Raw genomic sequence first — 15,489 nt, 5'->3', positions numbered from 1 at the left:
GGCATTCCCTAATTGTGTCAGTCCCTGCTTTGCTGCTTTCCTTCTCCTGAGTCACCTGTCCAGCCCATCCCACTGCCCCCATCTCTGCAGCTGTGCGAGCACTTCATCGTGAAAGGGTTTGCCTTTTCACTCCTTTGTAGACTCCCAAGCTGATGTGACATTGGGTTGGTTGCTCGTGTTTTTAGGTGGGTGTTCTCTGAACAGCAGAAAGGGGTGAATGACAGGTAAGGAGTGTTTAGGGGAAGCCGGGATCGTTGGGAAGGGTGCTGCACTGCAGGTCAGGATTCCTGGGCTCTAGCTCCCCTTTGCCATGAGCCTGCTGTGTGTCTTTGGGTGAATCACTTCCTTTCTCTGGAAGCTTCCTCACCCATAAACAAAAGATTCAGACAAAGATAACTTCCTGTTAGCTTTGATACTCTATGATTAGCTAAAAGTCCTGTGAATTTCAGTTACAAGGAGAGAGAAGAACAAATAGAAAATTTTCAGGAGGGGGTTTATGATAGACCTGTGGACTTTCACAACAGAAAAATAAAAGCTTTCCCTTTTGTTTTTTGAGGGACAACTTAACCAATTGGACAAAGACATATGCACAAACACATTCAAAATGCCCAAGAGTTCAGAATTATCAACTAAGTTCTTGGATCTTGTTGCGTGTAAATTTTGGCCAAGAAGGTTTAGGACAATCGGTCAAGAAAGTGAAGGGGAATATCATCTTGGAAATCTCCACCATTAGCATCATCAAATATTTTCTGAGCTTTCCCCAAGATAGAAGCACTGTTTGCAGACTGGCATCCAGACTTTGGTGTTAAGAGTGCCTACAATTGAGTGAGAGATCCTCACTGAATTTAAAAGAATCTTTAAATATCTACTCCAGTGACTCATAACTTTTTCTGGGTCACAGAACCTTTGAGAATCTGAGGTTAGCTGAGGACTCTAGGCCAGTTGTTTGGGAAAGAGGGTGGCACACACACAATTTTTGCATAAAGTTTTAGGATATTCACACCTGAATCATTCTGAGAGCTCCCTAGGAGTCCACAGACCCCACCCAGGTTACGGACCCCCAGTCTATTCTACTTTTACAATGACAGCACTGAGGCCTGAGAAAAGTGACAAAACCTATGTGATGTCAGTTTGGGTCCTAAAGAGGAGAAAGCCAATCAAACGGTATAATCTGAGGGCATCACGTTTAAATAAAAGTATTCAGGAAAGCTCTGTGTCTTCAAAGCATCTGAGAAGCATAAGAACAAACTACAGCCTTAGAGAAAGGAGAGGAGAGAGGGAAAGACGACAGGAAGATGTGCTTCGGTGAACTCAGAGGGAACATCCCTTACTGCATGGAAACTAGGTTAGTTCCCCAGAAAGGTAAGAACAAAGGCATAGACCCTCTTTGAGCATGGAAATCAGAAGTAGAAGGGAAAGCATGTGATGCAACTTACAAGAAAAAGAAAATTTTAAATGTTAAAATACCCACCTAATAAGGGGAAACATTTTCCTTTGACTCACTCAGAAGGGAAATCTCTATATACAGAGGGTGTTCAACAATGTACAGGATGGAGAGACATTGGCTGCAGTTCTTAGAAAAATGATCAGCAGGTATGTGCTCAGCACCTAAGGTGCAGGGAACTAAGACCTGCAGTTGCAGTGTCCGACACCTCTACAAAGGTGTTAGGAGAAATGGAGGATTGCAGTAGAAACGCTCATGCCAGTTGCAGAGTACGGGGCGACTTAAGGTGGTCTCTTGATGGGCACCTCCCTCAGCTATTCTGATGTCTTCCCCTCTGGCAGAGCACAGCCCGGCAGATCAGGGTGTGTTGGGAGGGCAGGGAACTTGGAGTCAGAGAGAATGGGGTTCAAATCCTGGCGCTTCAATTCCCAACTCTGACATGTTGGGTCTTGGTTTTGTAAGATGAGGTAAATATTGATTGCCTTATTGAGTTATTATGAGGATTAAATGAGGTTTCCTGGAGATGAATGCACCTAGCACAGAGCAAGTAGCTGGGACTCGATAAATACTTGCTGGCAGGGAAAAGAAACAAAAGTAGTTTATTTTATCCTCCTTACTCCATTCCACCTAAGAGAGGAAGTTGGGGTTGGGGGACAGAAGAAAGTAGAAGGTGGAAGAATTCTTTTACTTCGGTTATACAAATCCAGAATTTAGAACATTTAGAATTTGCACTCTGTAAATCAGTGCTTCTCTCTCACCTCGAGTACAAAGGCATCCTCTTGGAAAGCTTTTGGTTCCTTCATACTTGGATACATATTTGCCATCACTTGTCTGATTGTTTTGGGAAAGAAACATACCCCACCACAGACTATGAGAAGGCTGAGCGTGTAAGTTTAGTGCTGTCATCAGATTCACGTTACAACAACGCCGATGTGTTGTCTGTGGACTGATCTAGGTAAGCAGTTGAACTAATTGGTGGTAATTAGTTTTATACGTCAGCTGGGATCTTTTTCTTAATAAATGCAAGAGGAAAACTCAGTGGAGTCAGACTGTTCTGCAGGACCTGTGGAGGTTTCCTAGAGCTGAAAGCCAGGAGCCTAAGTCTTTCAGGTCTTCTAACTCCTCTAGCAGAGTTTGCCTGCGGTCTTCCAGGAGCTGCACCTCTCCCTCTACCATCCTGGCAGCTCCTCGCCTCCCGCACTGCCAGAAGTGAGCTCTCCAGCCACCCGGAGGCGACAGTCAAAGCTGCCCTCCACCCCATGTCCAGTGGGCAGAGAGTGGAGTGCTGGCCCCCTTAAGCCAGGTCAGCCTTGCCCAGCCCTGCTTCTCAATTCATAGGACGAGCACAGTCTAATTACTACATTAGAACTTTAGAGCCAAAAAAGATGTTTATGTAAATCATGCCCAAGCCTCTTATTTTCCTAAGAACTTGAAATCTAAAGAAGTTAAGCATTTTGCTCAAAAATCAATAAATTACTGTGAGACCCTGTCCTGGAACCCAGTTCCCTCCCTCCCAGTCCAGTGTCCCCTGGGAGGCCAGTGTGGGTCACCTGAGAGGTGAGGTCTGAGGAGAGGAGATTCGGGGTATGTGATGAGCAGAGGCACGCCATCTCTGAGAGACGCACGCAGGTTGGGAGAGCAGAGGCTCCTGCCGCTTCTAGAGGGGCTTGGGGCCACGTGGAGGTGGAGTCCTCTGCCCTGTCCACGTCGCCAGGACTTCCTGATGGCCTCTAGCCTGGGGACATTTTATTTTGGGCTTCAAGGCTTTGGCACACGCCCAGAGCTGGAAGAGAATGCTTAGTAACTCATAGGAGCACCAGGTGTTTTTTGTGGATCCAGAGGGATTAACAGCCCCAGGGATGCAGGGTCAGATTTCTGAGGGACCGCTGTGAACTGAAGGTAGAATGGCAGCAGGGCCACAGAGCAAGGACACATGAAGGGCTGCTCACTCGGAAGAATGAAACAAAAGCTCCAGGCCAAGAGGGCCGACTTGTGTTTCTGTGTGCAAATATGGAAGAAAAGCTGTTTCTGGATCAGCAACTATCAGCTGCTTACTGTTGATCCGGGAGGGCAGTGCAGTGGGGCGGGGCGGGGGGTGCTGGTGGCTGTTTTTCTAAACATGTGAAAAACTGGAATGTATTTCCAAGAGTCTGAAATGTACTTAGCATGCGATAATAGTCCCTTTATCCCCAGCCCTGGCTGAGGTCCTGGTTAGAACTTTGTCCACTTGTAGGCTTAAAGAGGGTGTACACTAAGACCCGGGAGGGTTTGGCAGCATCACTGGCCAGCAGAAATATAACGTGAGTCACGTATGTAATTTAAAATTTTCTGGTAGTAAAATGGAGTAAGTGAAATTAATTTTAGTTATATTTGATTTAACCAAACATATCTAAAATAGTATCATTTTAATATATAATCAGGATAATTGTTGAGCTATTTTACATTTTATACTAAGTTTGGGAAATAATTTTGTAAAAATAATTTCATAAAAAGTGTAAATAATTTTACACTTATGGCACAGTTCATACTGGCCCCATCTCAAGTGTTGAGTAGATACATGTGGCTACTGGCTACCATTACTGGATAGCATAAGTTCAGAGGAAGAGATATATAAAGCTGTATATGGTTAGAAAGTGGGACCAGGGAAAGAAAAAACACACCCAGAGGGAAAAAAATGTCTGAAAGTAAACAGCCTTCAACGTGAAGGGAAGGGCGAGTCCCTGTAATGGATATCAGTGGTTTCCATCTCCACCAAAGGTCCACATGCTGTACCCACCTCCACTCCACCCACCCCACTCGCCCCCGCAGAAAAAACTGGTTTACATTTCCGCTGTATGAGATGTTTGGCTTAAATCTAAGTAATGCATTTCAAATAGGGAGAAACTGAATCTTACCTAACAGGATAAATATTTTTCTTGCCGTCTTCATTTATTCCACAGACATTAAGTAAGCAACCAGGTGACTCTCAGGGATGAGTTGAGTTTGTACTAGATGTTAAGTTTGTCTAGATGTGAAGATTGCGGTGATGATCATCCTCTGGTTTGCATATGACCTGAGTCCAAGGAGGGTATTAGCTGGGTCAGGATCCCTTTTCAGAACTGCGGATCCTTGAGTTAATGATTGGATGATAACCATTACTGCACACTGGACCTTTTACACAAAGAAAAACTATTCAAGAAAAGTCATAGTGCCTGTTTTTAGGAGAGGCAGAAGCTGGGTGTTGCTATCATCCTTACCCCAGCTATCCCATCAAGAGCCAAGAGGGAGGTGGTGTATGGCGACTAGAACCTGAGAGGTTCAGTACTCAGTGGCTTTGCCACCTTGTGAAAACCTTCAGAATTCCATGAGCCTTAAAATTTCCTTTGCTGCCCTCCCCAAGTCAAAGGGTGAGTATAAAAGTCATGTGAGGTAATGGACCTATATGTGCTTTTTTTTAAGATGTTGGGGGTAGGAGTTTATTAATTAATTTTTGCTGTGTTGGGTCTTCGTTTCTGTGCGAGGGCTTTCTCTAGTTGTGGCAAGCGGGGGCCACTCTTCATCGCAGTGCGCGGGCCTCACTGTCGCAGCCTCTCTTGTTGCGGAGCACAGGCTCCAGACGCGCAGGCTCAGTAGTTGTGGCTCATGGGCCTAGTTGCTCCGCGGCATGTGGGATCCTTCCAGACCAGGGCTCAAACTCGTGTCCCCTCCATTAGCAGGCAGATTCTCAACCAGTGTGCCACCAGGGAAGCCCCCCTATATGTGCTTTGAAAGCGACTTTAAAAAAAAAAAAAAAGATGCTTTATAAAAGAAAGGGACAGTGGGACCTCCCTGGTGGTCCAGTGGTTAAGACGTGGAGCGCCCAATGCAGGGGGCATGGGTTTGATCCCTGGTTGGGGAACTAGGATCCTGTATGCTGCACGGCTCAGCCAAAAAAAAAAAAAAAAAAAAAAAAAAAAAAAAAAAAGGGATAGTAAAATATCAGGTGGTTCTTAATGTAGCTGATTCACCAAACCTCTTTTAAATTTAAGTGTGAAATATTTGCTAGGTGATTGATTCCAGTCGCTCCTTTAGGATTAAAGTTGATTTGAAAGATGCTATGGGGCTTTGGTAAACTGGAGGTCATGTCAATAAATTGTCTGCATCCTCTCTTTGTACTGCACTTGACCTGAGGTTGTTAGGCCACCAGTTGGAGTTTGGAAATATTTTGTCTCTTTATGAGAACTTTTATTTTCACGAGGTGAGCCAGACCCACCAGTCTTGGCACACTGTAGCTAAAGAATCTCAGTGTTGGGTAACTGAGGTGCTCTTCAGCCTTGCTCCCCAAAGTTGGTCGGTGGACCAGCAGCATGGGCACCACCAAATAGAAATGAACAGGCTTAGGATGCATCCCAGATGTGTCGGATGAGAATCTGCATTTTAACAGGATCCCAGGTGAATCTGACATACACTAGAGTTTGAGCAGCAGTGCTCTACAGTATCCCATCTAGCAGTAGTCAACACAGCCTCAGCTTGAACAGCTGCTGGGACTGACAACTCACTTCCTCTCGAGGCAGTCCCTTCTGTTGGACAGCTCTCATGTTTAGAAAGTTTTACCTTCTATCAAGTCAAAATCTGCCTGTAGGTATCACCCACTCAGTGCTGCCACATAGAAGCCCATATAGTAGATGCTTGGGAGTGTCATGATTTTCCTTTGTTATGCAGAAGCCTTGATCCAGAGGCTGGATGGGCAGTGAGTGGGGCCACACAAGGTCAGCTGCCAGTCACCTGGCAAAGGCCCGCGGGTCCTGAGACATCTTCTAAAGAGCAGAACCCTTGCAGTTCTGTCTCTTCTCCCCGAGTCCAAGGGCGCTGGTTTAAGAGATTGCAGTTTGGAGAACTTGAAAAGGTTTTCCAAAAGGATGAGAGTATAGAAGGGATGGCTGGGATGAAAGCTGGTCCTGCAGGGCATGCTAATGGATGAGAATTTACAGCGGAGATGAACAGGAAGGGATGGTGTGGTGGGGCAGTGTTACCTCTTGCTAGCTGTGAGACATTGGGGAATGCACTAAACCCCTCTGAGCATCCGCTTCCTGGGCTTTAAAAGAAAATGGGATGATAAACCCTGTCCTGCCTGTCTCCAGGGTTTCTGTGGGACTCATTGAAAATAATGTCAGTGAGCACACTTAATAATGAGGGAAATGGTCCGAAGATGAAAGAGAAGGTCCAACGGGACAGTAGGTGAATCCAGGAGGCAGGTCTACCACTAACTTGCTGGGTGACCTCAGGGGAGGCCCTCACCCTCTCTGGGCCTTCCTGTGAAACAAGTGGGTCACACACTAAAGATCTGGGTGCTCTTCTAGAAGGCCCTGGAGTTGCTGTGACTCATCACTATTATTGCACGTTACCTGGAGGGTTTCTCCAAGGATGGCTCTTCAAATATTCATTTAGGGAGACTTCTTAGAGCTTGGATTTGAATCCTCTCTGGGATAAATAATTCCAGACATTCTTCCAGTGAAGGCCTGGCCTGTGCTATAGGATCCTTACTTAAAAGACAGATCCGCTTGGCCATGATTGCACCTTATTTCCATGTCAGCGTGTGGGGCCTAAGCTGGTGAGTGAAGAGTGATAGTTTCATTTCTACCACTGTGTCAGGACACACCATCCTGCTTCTGGAAGCAAGCTCTGCCCCATGAGATATCAGAACTCATCGACTGCATACTTAGCTGGAGTGTATCATGTGCAGGTTTTTCCTGGGGAACAGTCTCACTTGATACGTCACATATTACCAAGGAGTTTTTCAAAAGTGTTGCTCTTTTTATACGCATGGGAAAATGGCATACCTGATACTTTTATGAGCCTGCTCTGCCAGAGGAGGTTCCCAGTCAAAATAAGTGGAACTGGCTTTTGGTACAGCAGGCCTTCCATAGATGCTTGCCAGCTGAGAGCAAGGGGACCAACGTGTGTGGTTACAGAGGGACATAACTGTTCCTTAAGGTAGCCCTTCTGTGTCTCTTCCCTGCCAATCTGGGGTCCCTGTGTTGTTCATTCTCACCTCACTGCAGCCATGTTCCCAACTGCTCATTTCATTGCCTGGATCCTTGCTTCTAACTCTGTACATTGCATTTTCTCCTCTGCACCCACCGTGTTGTCTTGGAAACTCAGTGGCCATAGGCCACGAGTATCCGTTGTCATTGAATGTGATGGTGTGGTATGTGTATTTGCTCACACTTTTATTTTGAATCCTTTCCAATGTGACATCTGCTAAAATGTCTCCCTTATAATTTGCTTGGTGATCACAGCCTTCTCATCATTCATTGAGAGCAGGACCTGATCTCACAGAATCTGAAAAGAGCTATGTGGTAAGATGCCTGTTGAATAAGACTGTAGCTTTTCTAAAGAGAATTCTTACTGATTTGTAGAGTCTAGACTGGAGTAATGCCTGGTTAACTCACAGAGCCATTATTTACAAGAATTATATGGCTATTGTAGTAGAGAGAGATGTTAGGCCACCCTCTCCCCTCAAAAAAAAAAAAAAAAAGCAGAGGAATTTAGAGAACGTATTTCTACTCTGCCTACATGTGGGATTAAATTAATATATTAGTGCATGATTGGGGATACATACTTGCATTTCTATCCTGAAATTATTCCATTTGTAACAGTTACTCACTAATTACAGGCTTTTATGCTGCTGCCTTTTTTTTAAAAAAATATTCATACTAAATCCCAAATTCTTCTGTATCTTACCTGTTTTTTTCCATGCTTACACCTGGATTCCTCCTGCACTCCACTACTGGAATATCTATTTTTTTAACCTGGATCTTCAACTCTGTTGTTTCCCTGGACTTATGTGCTTCGTCTGGAATGTTACATCTCTTCCTCTCTTTCTTTTTTTTTGTCCCCATGTTGACTGTTTTATGGGGGTTTCTGGATATCTCGGGGCCACCACAGGAAGCAGTTTGCAATGAGATCATAAACATTGCCGAAAAATCTGTTCATTACTGCAGCACTGTTTCTCATCCCCTTGACTTTCATCACAAGGTATCCCCTTCTGACAATAAATCATCTCTAATCATTTCTCAGCAACCTCAAGCCCAGCAGCGAAGAGTCACCCCAGACAGGAGTCAAACCTCCCAGCATTTGTAAGTACACTTGGCGAACCTCAGTTCTCGAGTTCTCAGTAGACCGTTGGGCTTAGGAAGTGGGTCACCGACTGACTGTGGGAGGGGCAGCCATTTGGGGGAATGAACCAGTCACTCCCAGCTTCTCTGAGGGTTTCTAGTTAAGGCTGTTTCCCATCAGCCAACGTGAAAATAGGTGGCAGGTATATAAAGGAGCTCACGGACTCTTGGGGGAGAGACGTAAAGAATTAACTGCCATGTAGGGCAACTGGGAGCTGCGCCGACTGGTCTCATTCCTAGTGCCGTGATAGTGTAGGAGGAAGGAGTGTTAATTCTGACTGGAGAGGAATGAATAGGGTTGATCCATTCATTTAAAAAAAAAAAAGTATTGGATATCTATGTTCTAAGCACAAAGGAGTAAACTCCATTCACAGAGGAAGGGGGTTCTGGAATAAGCATTGAAAGACAAATCGGATTTGAGAGCTAGAGCAGGGAGGTAAAAGGTCTTCTCAGCTGAGAAAACCAAACGTGCAAAGGCCCGGAGTAGGTATTGTGTTCGGAGAGCATCGAAAAACCCCTGTGGCCACGGTGTGCAGTTCATGGAGGGAATGGAGACAAAGCTCAAGGAGCAGGTTAGGACCAGACTGTAGAATCCAAAATGCAACTGAAGTAAATTTGGATTTTAGTCTGCATTCACTCAGGAGCCACTGAAGGTTTTTAAAATCAGGACCATACTGGGAGTTCCCTGGTGGGTCCAGTGGTTAGGACTCAGCGCTTTCACTGCTGTGGCCCCCGGCTTCAATCCCTGGTCAGGGAACTAAGATCCTCCAAGCCACGCAGTGTGGCCAGAAAAAAAAAAAAAAAGGAACACATTAATTGGATTTCGTTTTAGGTAGATACATCAGTCAACAGAGTGGAGGGTGGATTTCAGAGACGAAGGACAAAGACAGTGGTTTGGAGATATGAACACAGCAAAAAAGTGGTGAGGGCCTGAGCTAGGGAAGAGTGGGCCTCTGGTGCATGGAAGAGTATAAGATTATATAAGAATATAAGATTCCCCGAGGAGATGGGAGAAAGGGAGAAGAGAACTGAGGATAGATCCTTGGGGAACCAACTTTTAAGGCAACAGAGTAGCAGCCAGCAAAGGAGACAGCAGGAGACACAGGCGAGGGTCTAGGAGCACTCGCTTGTGTGTCACAGAGCAAGCAGTGTGTGGCCAGTGGTGCCCCTGCTTCAGAAAGGCGAGGAGGGTAGGAAATGAGAAATGTCCTCCAGGTGGCACCTGGAGCAATCATTGGTGACCTCTGCGATGACAGCGCTGCTGCAGGCAGACCGTGTTACAGGGGGCTGATGAGTCGGTGCGATGGTGAGTGGGCGGAGCGGGCGACAGGGAGGCTGTGGGTTCAGCCAGTAGCAGAGACGGGGGGGGGGGGGGGGGGGAGCTTCGAAGCCACGGAGGAGAGCACAACAACAGGGGTGCCGGGGGGGGGGGGGAGAGCTGTTCTTAGGATGCAGAGGCCTAAGCACATCTATACTTGAGGAGTTAACAGAATCAAAAGATGTGAGAGAGAAGACGTTAAGTCGAGGAAATAGCCCAGGGAAGGGAGTTTAGCCTGGCCAGGAGCAGGGACCCTTCCTTACACATGGCAGTAGGGGCAGGAGGGGAGGAAAATTAAAGCTCTGCTCAGAGGCAGGGGAAGGACTCTATGGAACCGTGTCCGAACAGCATGAAGCCCCTCCAAAATTAAAGCCAGTCGGGGACCCAAGCAGCAAGGTTGCAGGACTGTTTCCAGCCAGTCTCCGCTGTCTGGGGTGAGACAGCGAGGCAGATTACAGGAGTAATCTCCCAGAGCTGAGACTGGCAAAGCAGCCACGGCGGCAGTAAAGGGCCTAAGGCATCATAACAAGTCCAGGTTGGGTAAGAGACAGCAGGCAAATACAGAAACATCAAAATGTATTCATTTACCAACTGGAAATCCATCTGCAACTCTTAATTCCTCATTAGAGACCTTCCTTCTGGCGGGCAGATCCATCTACCAGAGTTTCACTACATTTGAATAAATATGTAAAATTAAATTGCCCCTTTGGTTTTAGCAGAGCGCAGAACCTCTTGTTTCTAGGAACTGACTCCACTTACTTGTTTCTAGTCTCTCTTGCCCACATGCTGGAATTCACTGACATCCACTGAAAATGGTAGATGACGGGCTGGTTTGCAAAGTTTTACCTGCTACTGTTGTGTTTCAAAGTAGCAAGTAGACAGAACTTTGAACTGGTGCATAGTAGGTGCTTCTTAAATATCTATCGAAAAAATAAATGAAAACAGCGTTTATTTGTTGCCAAAACAGGTATCAGATTTCACAAGTAGTCCAGCTTTTTCCAGAGCCTGTTGTCAGAACAGACCAAATTGCCTTAGGCCAACTAACAAGCAAATAAAAATCTTAACCCCAAACATCACTGGGATAGAAATGCTTTCAAGAGTTTCAGAAAAATGGCATCCACGTTTAAAAGCAATTAATGAAATGTGTGTTGGCACGTAAAGAAACTCAAGGTAGTTTTGCTAAACAGTGAGGCAATTGAGATGTACTTTTAAAAATTATATATATACATTACATGACAATTGCCTCATGCTCTCCAATGTATGTGACCAGAATATAATGTCTGTCTCTGGACCTAAGTAACTTCTGATTATCCTTGATAACCTACATGTGTTACCCTATGTTAAGAAAAGGACTCGATTAACTTTAAAGGGGGAGCATCTAGACAAAAAAGCTTGGCGGTGGTAACCAAATGAAATTGAGTAAAAGGACTGATCGTGACTTGCTTCTCAGAAGTTCCCCATCCCTGTGAATCTTAATTTGCTTATCACATGGATCTCCCCAAATTATTAGAGAAATAGCCAATAAAATACTTTTATCCCCACTGATGAGTAGGAAACACTACCCAAATGTTGATTCAGCTGAAATGGGTTTTTAAAACTCATTATTTAATTCCATCAGTGTTTGAGTCAATATTTATTTCTCTCACAGATTTAGCTACCAAGCATTGTACAGCTATATACCACAGAATGATGATGAATTGGAACTCCGAGATGGAGATATTGTTGATGTCATGGAAAAGTGTGACGATGGATGGTTTGTTGGTAAGTGACATCGTACTTTTCTTACCGGTTGTGTATTGAAGGAAGAACTAGGCGTGATGAGTCACGAAGAGAGCACTATTCTCTACACAGAGAGAAGGGCCTTCTCAGTTCCTGTACCACCATTAGGAACGATGAGCCACCCAGTTTATGTTTGCTCTCAGGGCAGTGTGGATGATACTAACATTGAACCTGACAACCAAATATGCCAACATCTACTGCATGGAAGGGCAGTTGCCAGCTTCATCCACTGAGTTCTGTTTGTCTTTTTCTTTTTTTTTTGGTCTGTGCCATGCAGCTTGCAGGATCTTAGTTCCCTGACCAGGGATGGAACCAAGGCCCCAGCAGTGAAAGTGCTGAGTCCTAACCACTGGACCGCCAGGGAATTCCCTCTGTATTTCTATTGTGCATCTGTCTGTCCTACATTCGGAAATTTTAATTTTAAAAACGCCTGTGGAACACCACAAGAACACGTGAGCCTAGATTTCTGCCATGAAGCTCAAGCATATGTGTAGACATTCCAAAGACCTCATTTACTCCAGGCTTCTAATAACTTTCCTCAAAGCAACCTGCTTAATTAAAGGAGTCACTTTCATAGGATGGGGGAGAGGAAGATCAGAATTTGAGATTCTGTAACAAAACAGGTGCTTGATATACTTTCTTACTGAAGTTCTCTCAACAAGCAGCCTGTAAGACAAGAATTATCCTCTTTCCACAGATTCAACGACTGAGGCCCAAAGAGGTTAAGTAACTAGCCCCAAGGTCACCACCCAGGTAGCAAATGGTAGGGCCAGTATATGAACTTAGGCTCATCTTTCCCTGAGCCTCTGTTCTTTCTGCTCAGGCACAAATATGTTGGGAACCATTGACACTCTTTGTGTCAGTTTACCCCTTAAACAGCTGGCTTTACCTTTATCTTCTTTCCCAAGACCAACTCTTTCCTGTCTCCCTAGAAAAGCTTTGCTAAATCGAAATGTCAGGACTGGGGCCGTGGGAACAGGCCTCAGCACAAATGGGAAGCCAGAAAGATTTGCCTTGGCCTGATCAGCCTCCTAGAAAACTACCCCATCCTCCTCCCAGGGCCCACAGAAGCTTTGTGGTCCTCACCACGTTGAGGTTCTATTCAGAAGGAAACCAGGTCTGAAAGTCAGCAACATTCTAGTGCAGTGCAAGTCCAACAGAAACATAATGCAAGGAATTCCCTGGCAGTCCAGTGGTTAGGACTCTGTGCTTTCACTGCTGAGGGCCCAGGTTCAATCCCTGGTCAGGAACTAGGATCCTGCAAGCCTCACGGCACAGCCAAAAAAAAAAAAAAAAAAAAACAACCATAATGGGGCTTCCCTGGTGGCACAGTGGTTGAGAGTCCGCCTGCCGATGCAGGGGACACGGGTTCATGCCCCGGTCCGGGAAGATTCCACATGCCGTGGAGCAGCTGGGCCCGTGAGCCATGGCCGCTGAGCCTGCGCGTCTGGAGCCTGTGCTCCACAACAGTGAGAGGCCCGCGTACCGCAAAAAAAAAAAAAAAAAAAAAAAAAACCATAATGCAAGCTATGTATGAAATTTAAAATTTTCTGAAAGCCACATTGAAAAAGGTACAAAGAAACCAGTGAAATTAATTTTAATATATTAAGCCCAGTGCATTTAAAATATTATCATTTGAACATGTCATCAGCGTGAAAAATTGCTAGGGAGATATTTTACATTCTTCTTTTCGTACATAAGTTTTTGAAATCCAATATGTATTTTACAGTCACAGCATCGCTCGGTTCAGACCAGCCATGTTTCAAGGTCTCAGGAGCCACACGTGGCTGTCCTATTAGAGTACAGGCTAGTAGGGATTTGTTAAACTCTTCCAGGAGTATTTACATTTTTATGAGAACTTGGGATGGGGTGAGGGGCATCGCCCAGAAGCTAGATAAAGGAAATATTTTAGATTCCTTAATTCCTCAAACACTTAGAAAAGTGGCCTTGTGTTCAGACTATGAAGAAAATAATCCAGGAGAGCTCATTTTTCTCATCCGTCAGGAAAGGTGCTCACCACCCATATGAGCACATCTCTGGGCTTTACCATCTCAGTTCTCTGCAGCCTCCTTGACCATCCCCCTGGGGCTTCAGCTAGCTGTTTTAGATGGCCTTAGCTTTGACACATTCTTCTAGCCTAGAAGTTTTACTCTGGGCAACAACTCCAACCCACTGATAGTGGCTGCTTGAATTGTGTTTAGCAGGATTCTGAAGCCCTATCCAAGCCAATCGGGCAAAGGATGCAATGATCAAATTGTGATGTCTGCTAATGAGAGGGTAATAATGACGCAACATCTATCTGCCACTCCACCCTTATCTCCCAGCTTTAGAGAGAAAATCCCAAGGGAAGGAACTATTGCTAGATTAGGGATCCAGCAATGCTGGATGTGGAGCAGCCCAGGAAGGGCTTGTTCCCTGGTAGCTCAGTGTTCCTGGCTCAGAGGGAACCCTGACAAGGTTGGTAGTGAAGACAGGGAGTCAATCTGGGGCCTAGGCTCAGGAGGGAGATTTCCTTTTGCTGTGCAGTCATAGCCAGTGGACTTTAGAAATCCTAAATCCCCAGTACCTTGCTGTGCTGGATAACTGTGTTCATTCTTCCGTAAAGGAGAAGAACTGGAAAGAGCAAATGGGCTGCGAGTCAGAGACCTGGGTTCAAAGTCTGTCTCTCTGAGCTTGAGTTTCCTGTGAAAAAAATGGGAGTGTTTGTTAGAAATGCCTTGCTTATCACCCAGCATTATTCTGCAGCCTAAATGAGATAAGATAGGGGAAAGTGATTTGGAAACCATATGCCCTTCTACAAGCTGCAGGATTGTTACCAAGGACTCTCTGCTCATTGTGTGTATATGTTTTTGGTTTTTTTTGTTTGTTTGTTTTATAGGTACTTCAAGAAGGACAAGGCAGTTTGGTACTTTCCCAGGCAACTACGTAAAGCCTTTGTATCTATAAGAAGACTGAAAACCACAGAGATGATTTTTATTGGAGAATGAAGCATAATTCATGAATTTGTCTCTTTATTTAAACATTGAGTCAGTAGGAAAAGTAATGCAGTGGATAAAGAAAGAAGAAGAGAGGACAGAGAAGTGTTGCATTTAAAACCTGAGCCTGTCTAAGCTTTACTGCGTGTATCAGGGCTGAACCACGCAGAAAAGGAATGAGGCAAGTTGGTATTTACTTAGCTGCTTCTGGGAGCCACTCCAGCCCTGCCCTCTCCCCCCACCCCCACCCCCGCCCCACCTTGAGTAATCTGACCTGCAGCACGGTCCAGGAGCAGTTAGGCCAGAAATGCTTCTTGCTGCTTCAGGCTTGACCGGCTTTGGCTCAAAGGGGTCATTTAGCCTGCAGGAGCCCTCGGAGCAACAGGCAGATCCCCAGCCATCCTCCAAGGCTCCACACAGACTCCCCCAGTCGTCCCAGAGCCTGCCAGTCCCCTAGTGCTGAGAGAGACCAGTCAGGGCTGCCACGGTGATCCCTAAACAGTAGTGGAGACCCCAAACTACCCAAGGCCCAGTCCCTCACTGGAGGTAGGTGGGGAAATGGAGGTCAAAGTAGGCGCCCAGTGCATTCAGCCTGCATGCAGCTTTGCCATTGACGCCCCCGGTGTTCAGCCAGAAAAGCACACAAGGTTTGCCCCTGGAGCAGGGTGGCCAGGCAGATAGTTAAATTTGTATTTCCAGGTGATTAACTCAAGAAGCCCTGTAGCTTGAGGTCCCTTGCAGTGGCTCCTTCCCCATATCACTGGCTGTTATGAACGGTCACCTTCAGGGCAGCACAGTTTCATTTAGCAGAATGCCATTGCTACTCTTTCTTCTCTG

At 45.6% G+C, this 15,489-nt stretch overlaps 1 protein-coding gene across 1 annotated transcript in view; it reads left to right on the top strand.

Annotated features, from left to right (window-relative positions):
• The window catches only part of SORBS1 (sorbin and SH3 domain containing 1), a 119,667-nt gene extending 105,044 nt beyond the window's left edge, over positions 1 to 14,623 (top strand). The window contains exons 30-32 of the mRNA XM_007471598.1: positions 8,483 to 8,541; positions 11,547 to 11,659; positions 14,556 to 14,623. Coding sequence (XP_007471660.1) covers positions 8,483 to 8,541; positions 11,547 to 11,659; positions 14,556 to 14,623 — 240 coding nt within the window. The remainder of the gene's footprint in view (positions 1 to 8,482; positions 8,542 to 11,546; positions 11,660 to 14,555) is intronic.
• Positions 14,624 to 15,489: the final 866 nt, after the last annotated feature.

Source organism: Lipotes vexillifer, unplaced genomic scaffold (genome assembly GCF_000442215.2).
Source record: "Lipotes vexillifer unplaced genomic scaffold, Lipotes_vexillifer_v1.1 scaffold325, whole genome shotgun sequence".
NCBI lineage: Eukaryota > Metazoa > Chordata > Mammalia > Artiodactyla > Lipotidae > Lipotes > Lipotes vexillifer.
This window is presented reverse-complemented; position numbering and strand designations above follow the sequence as displayed.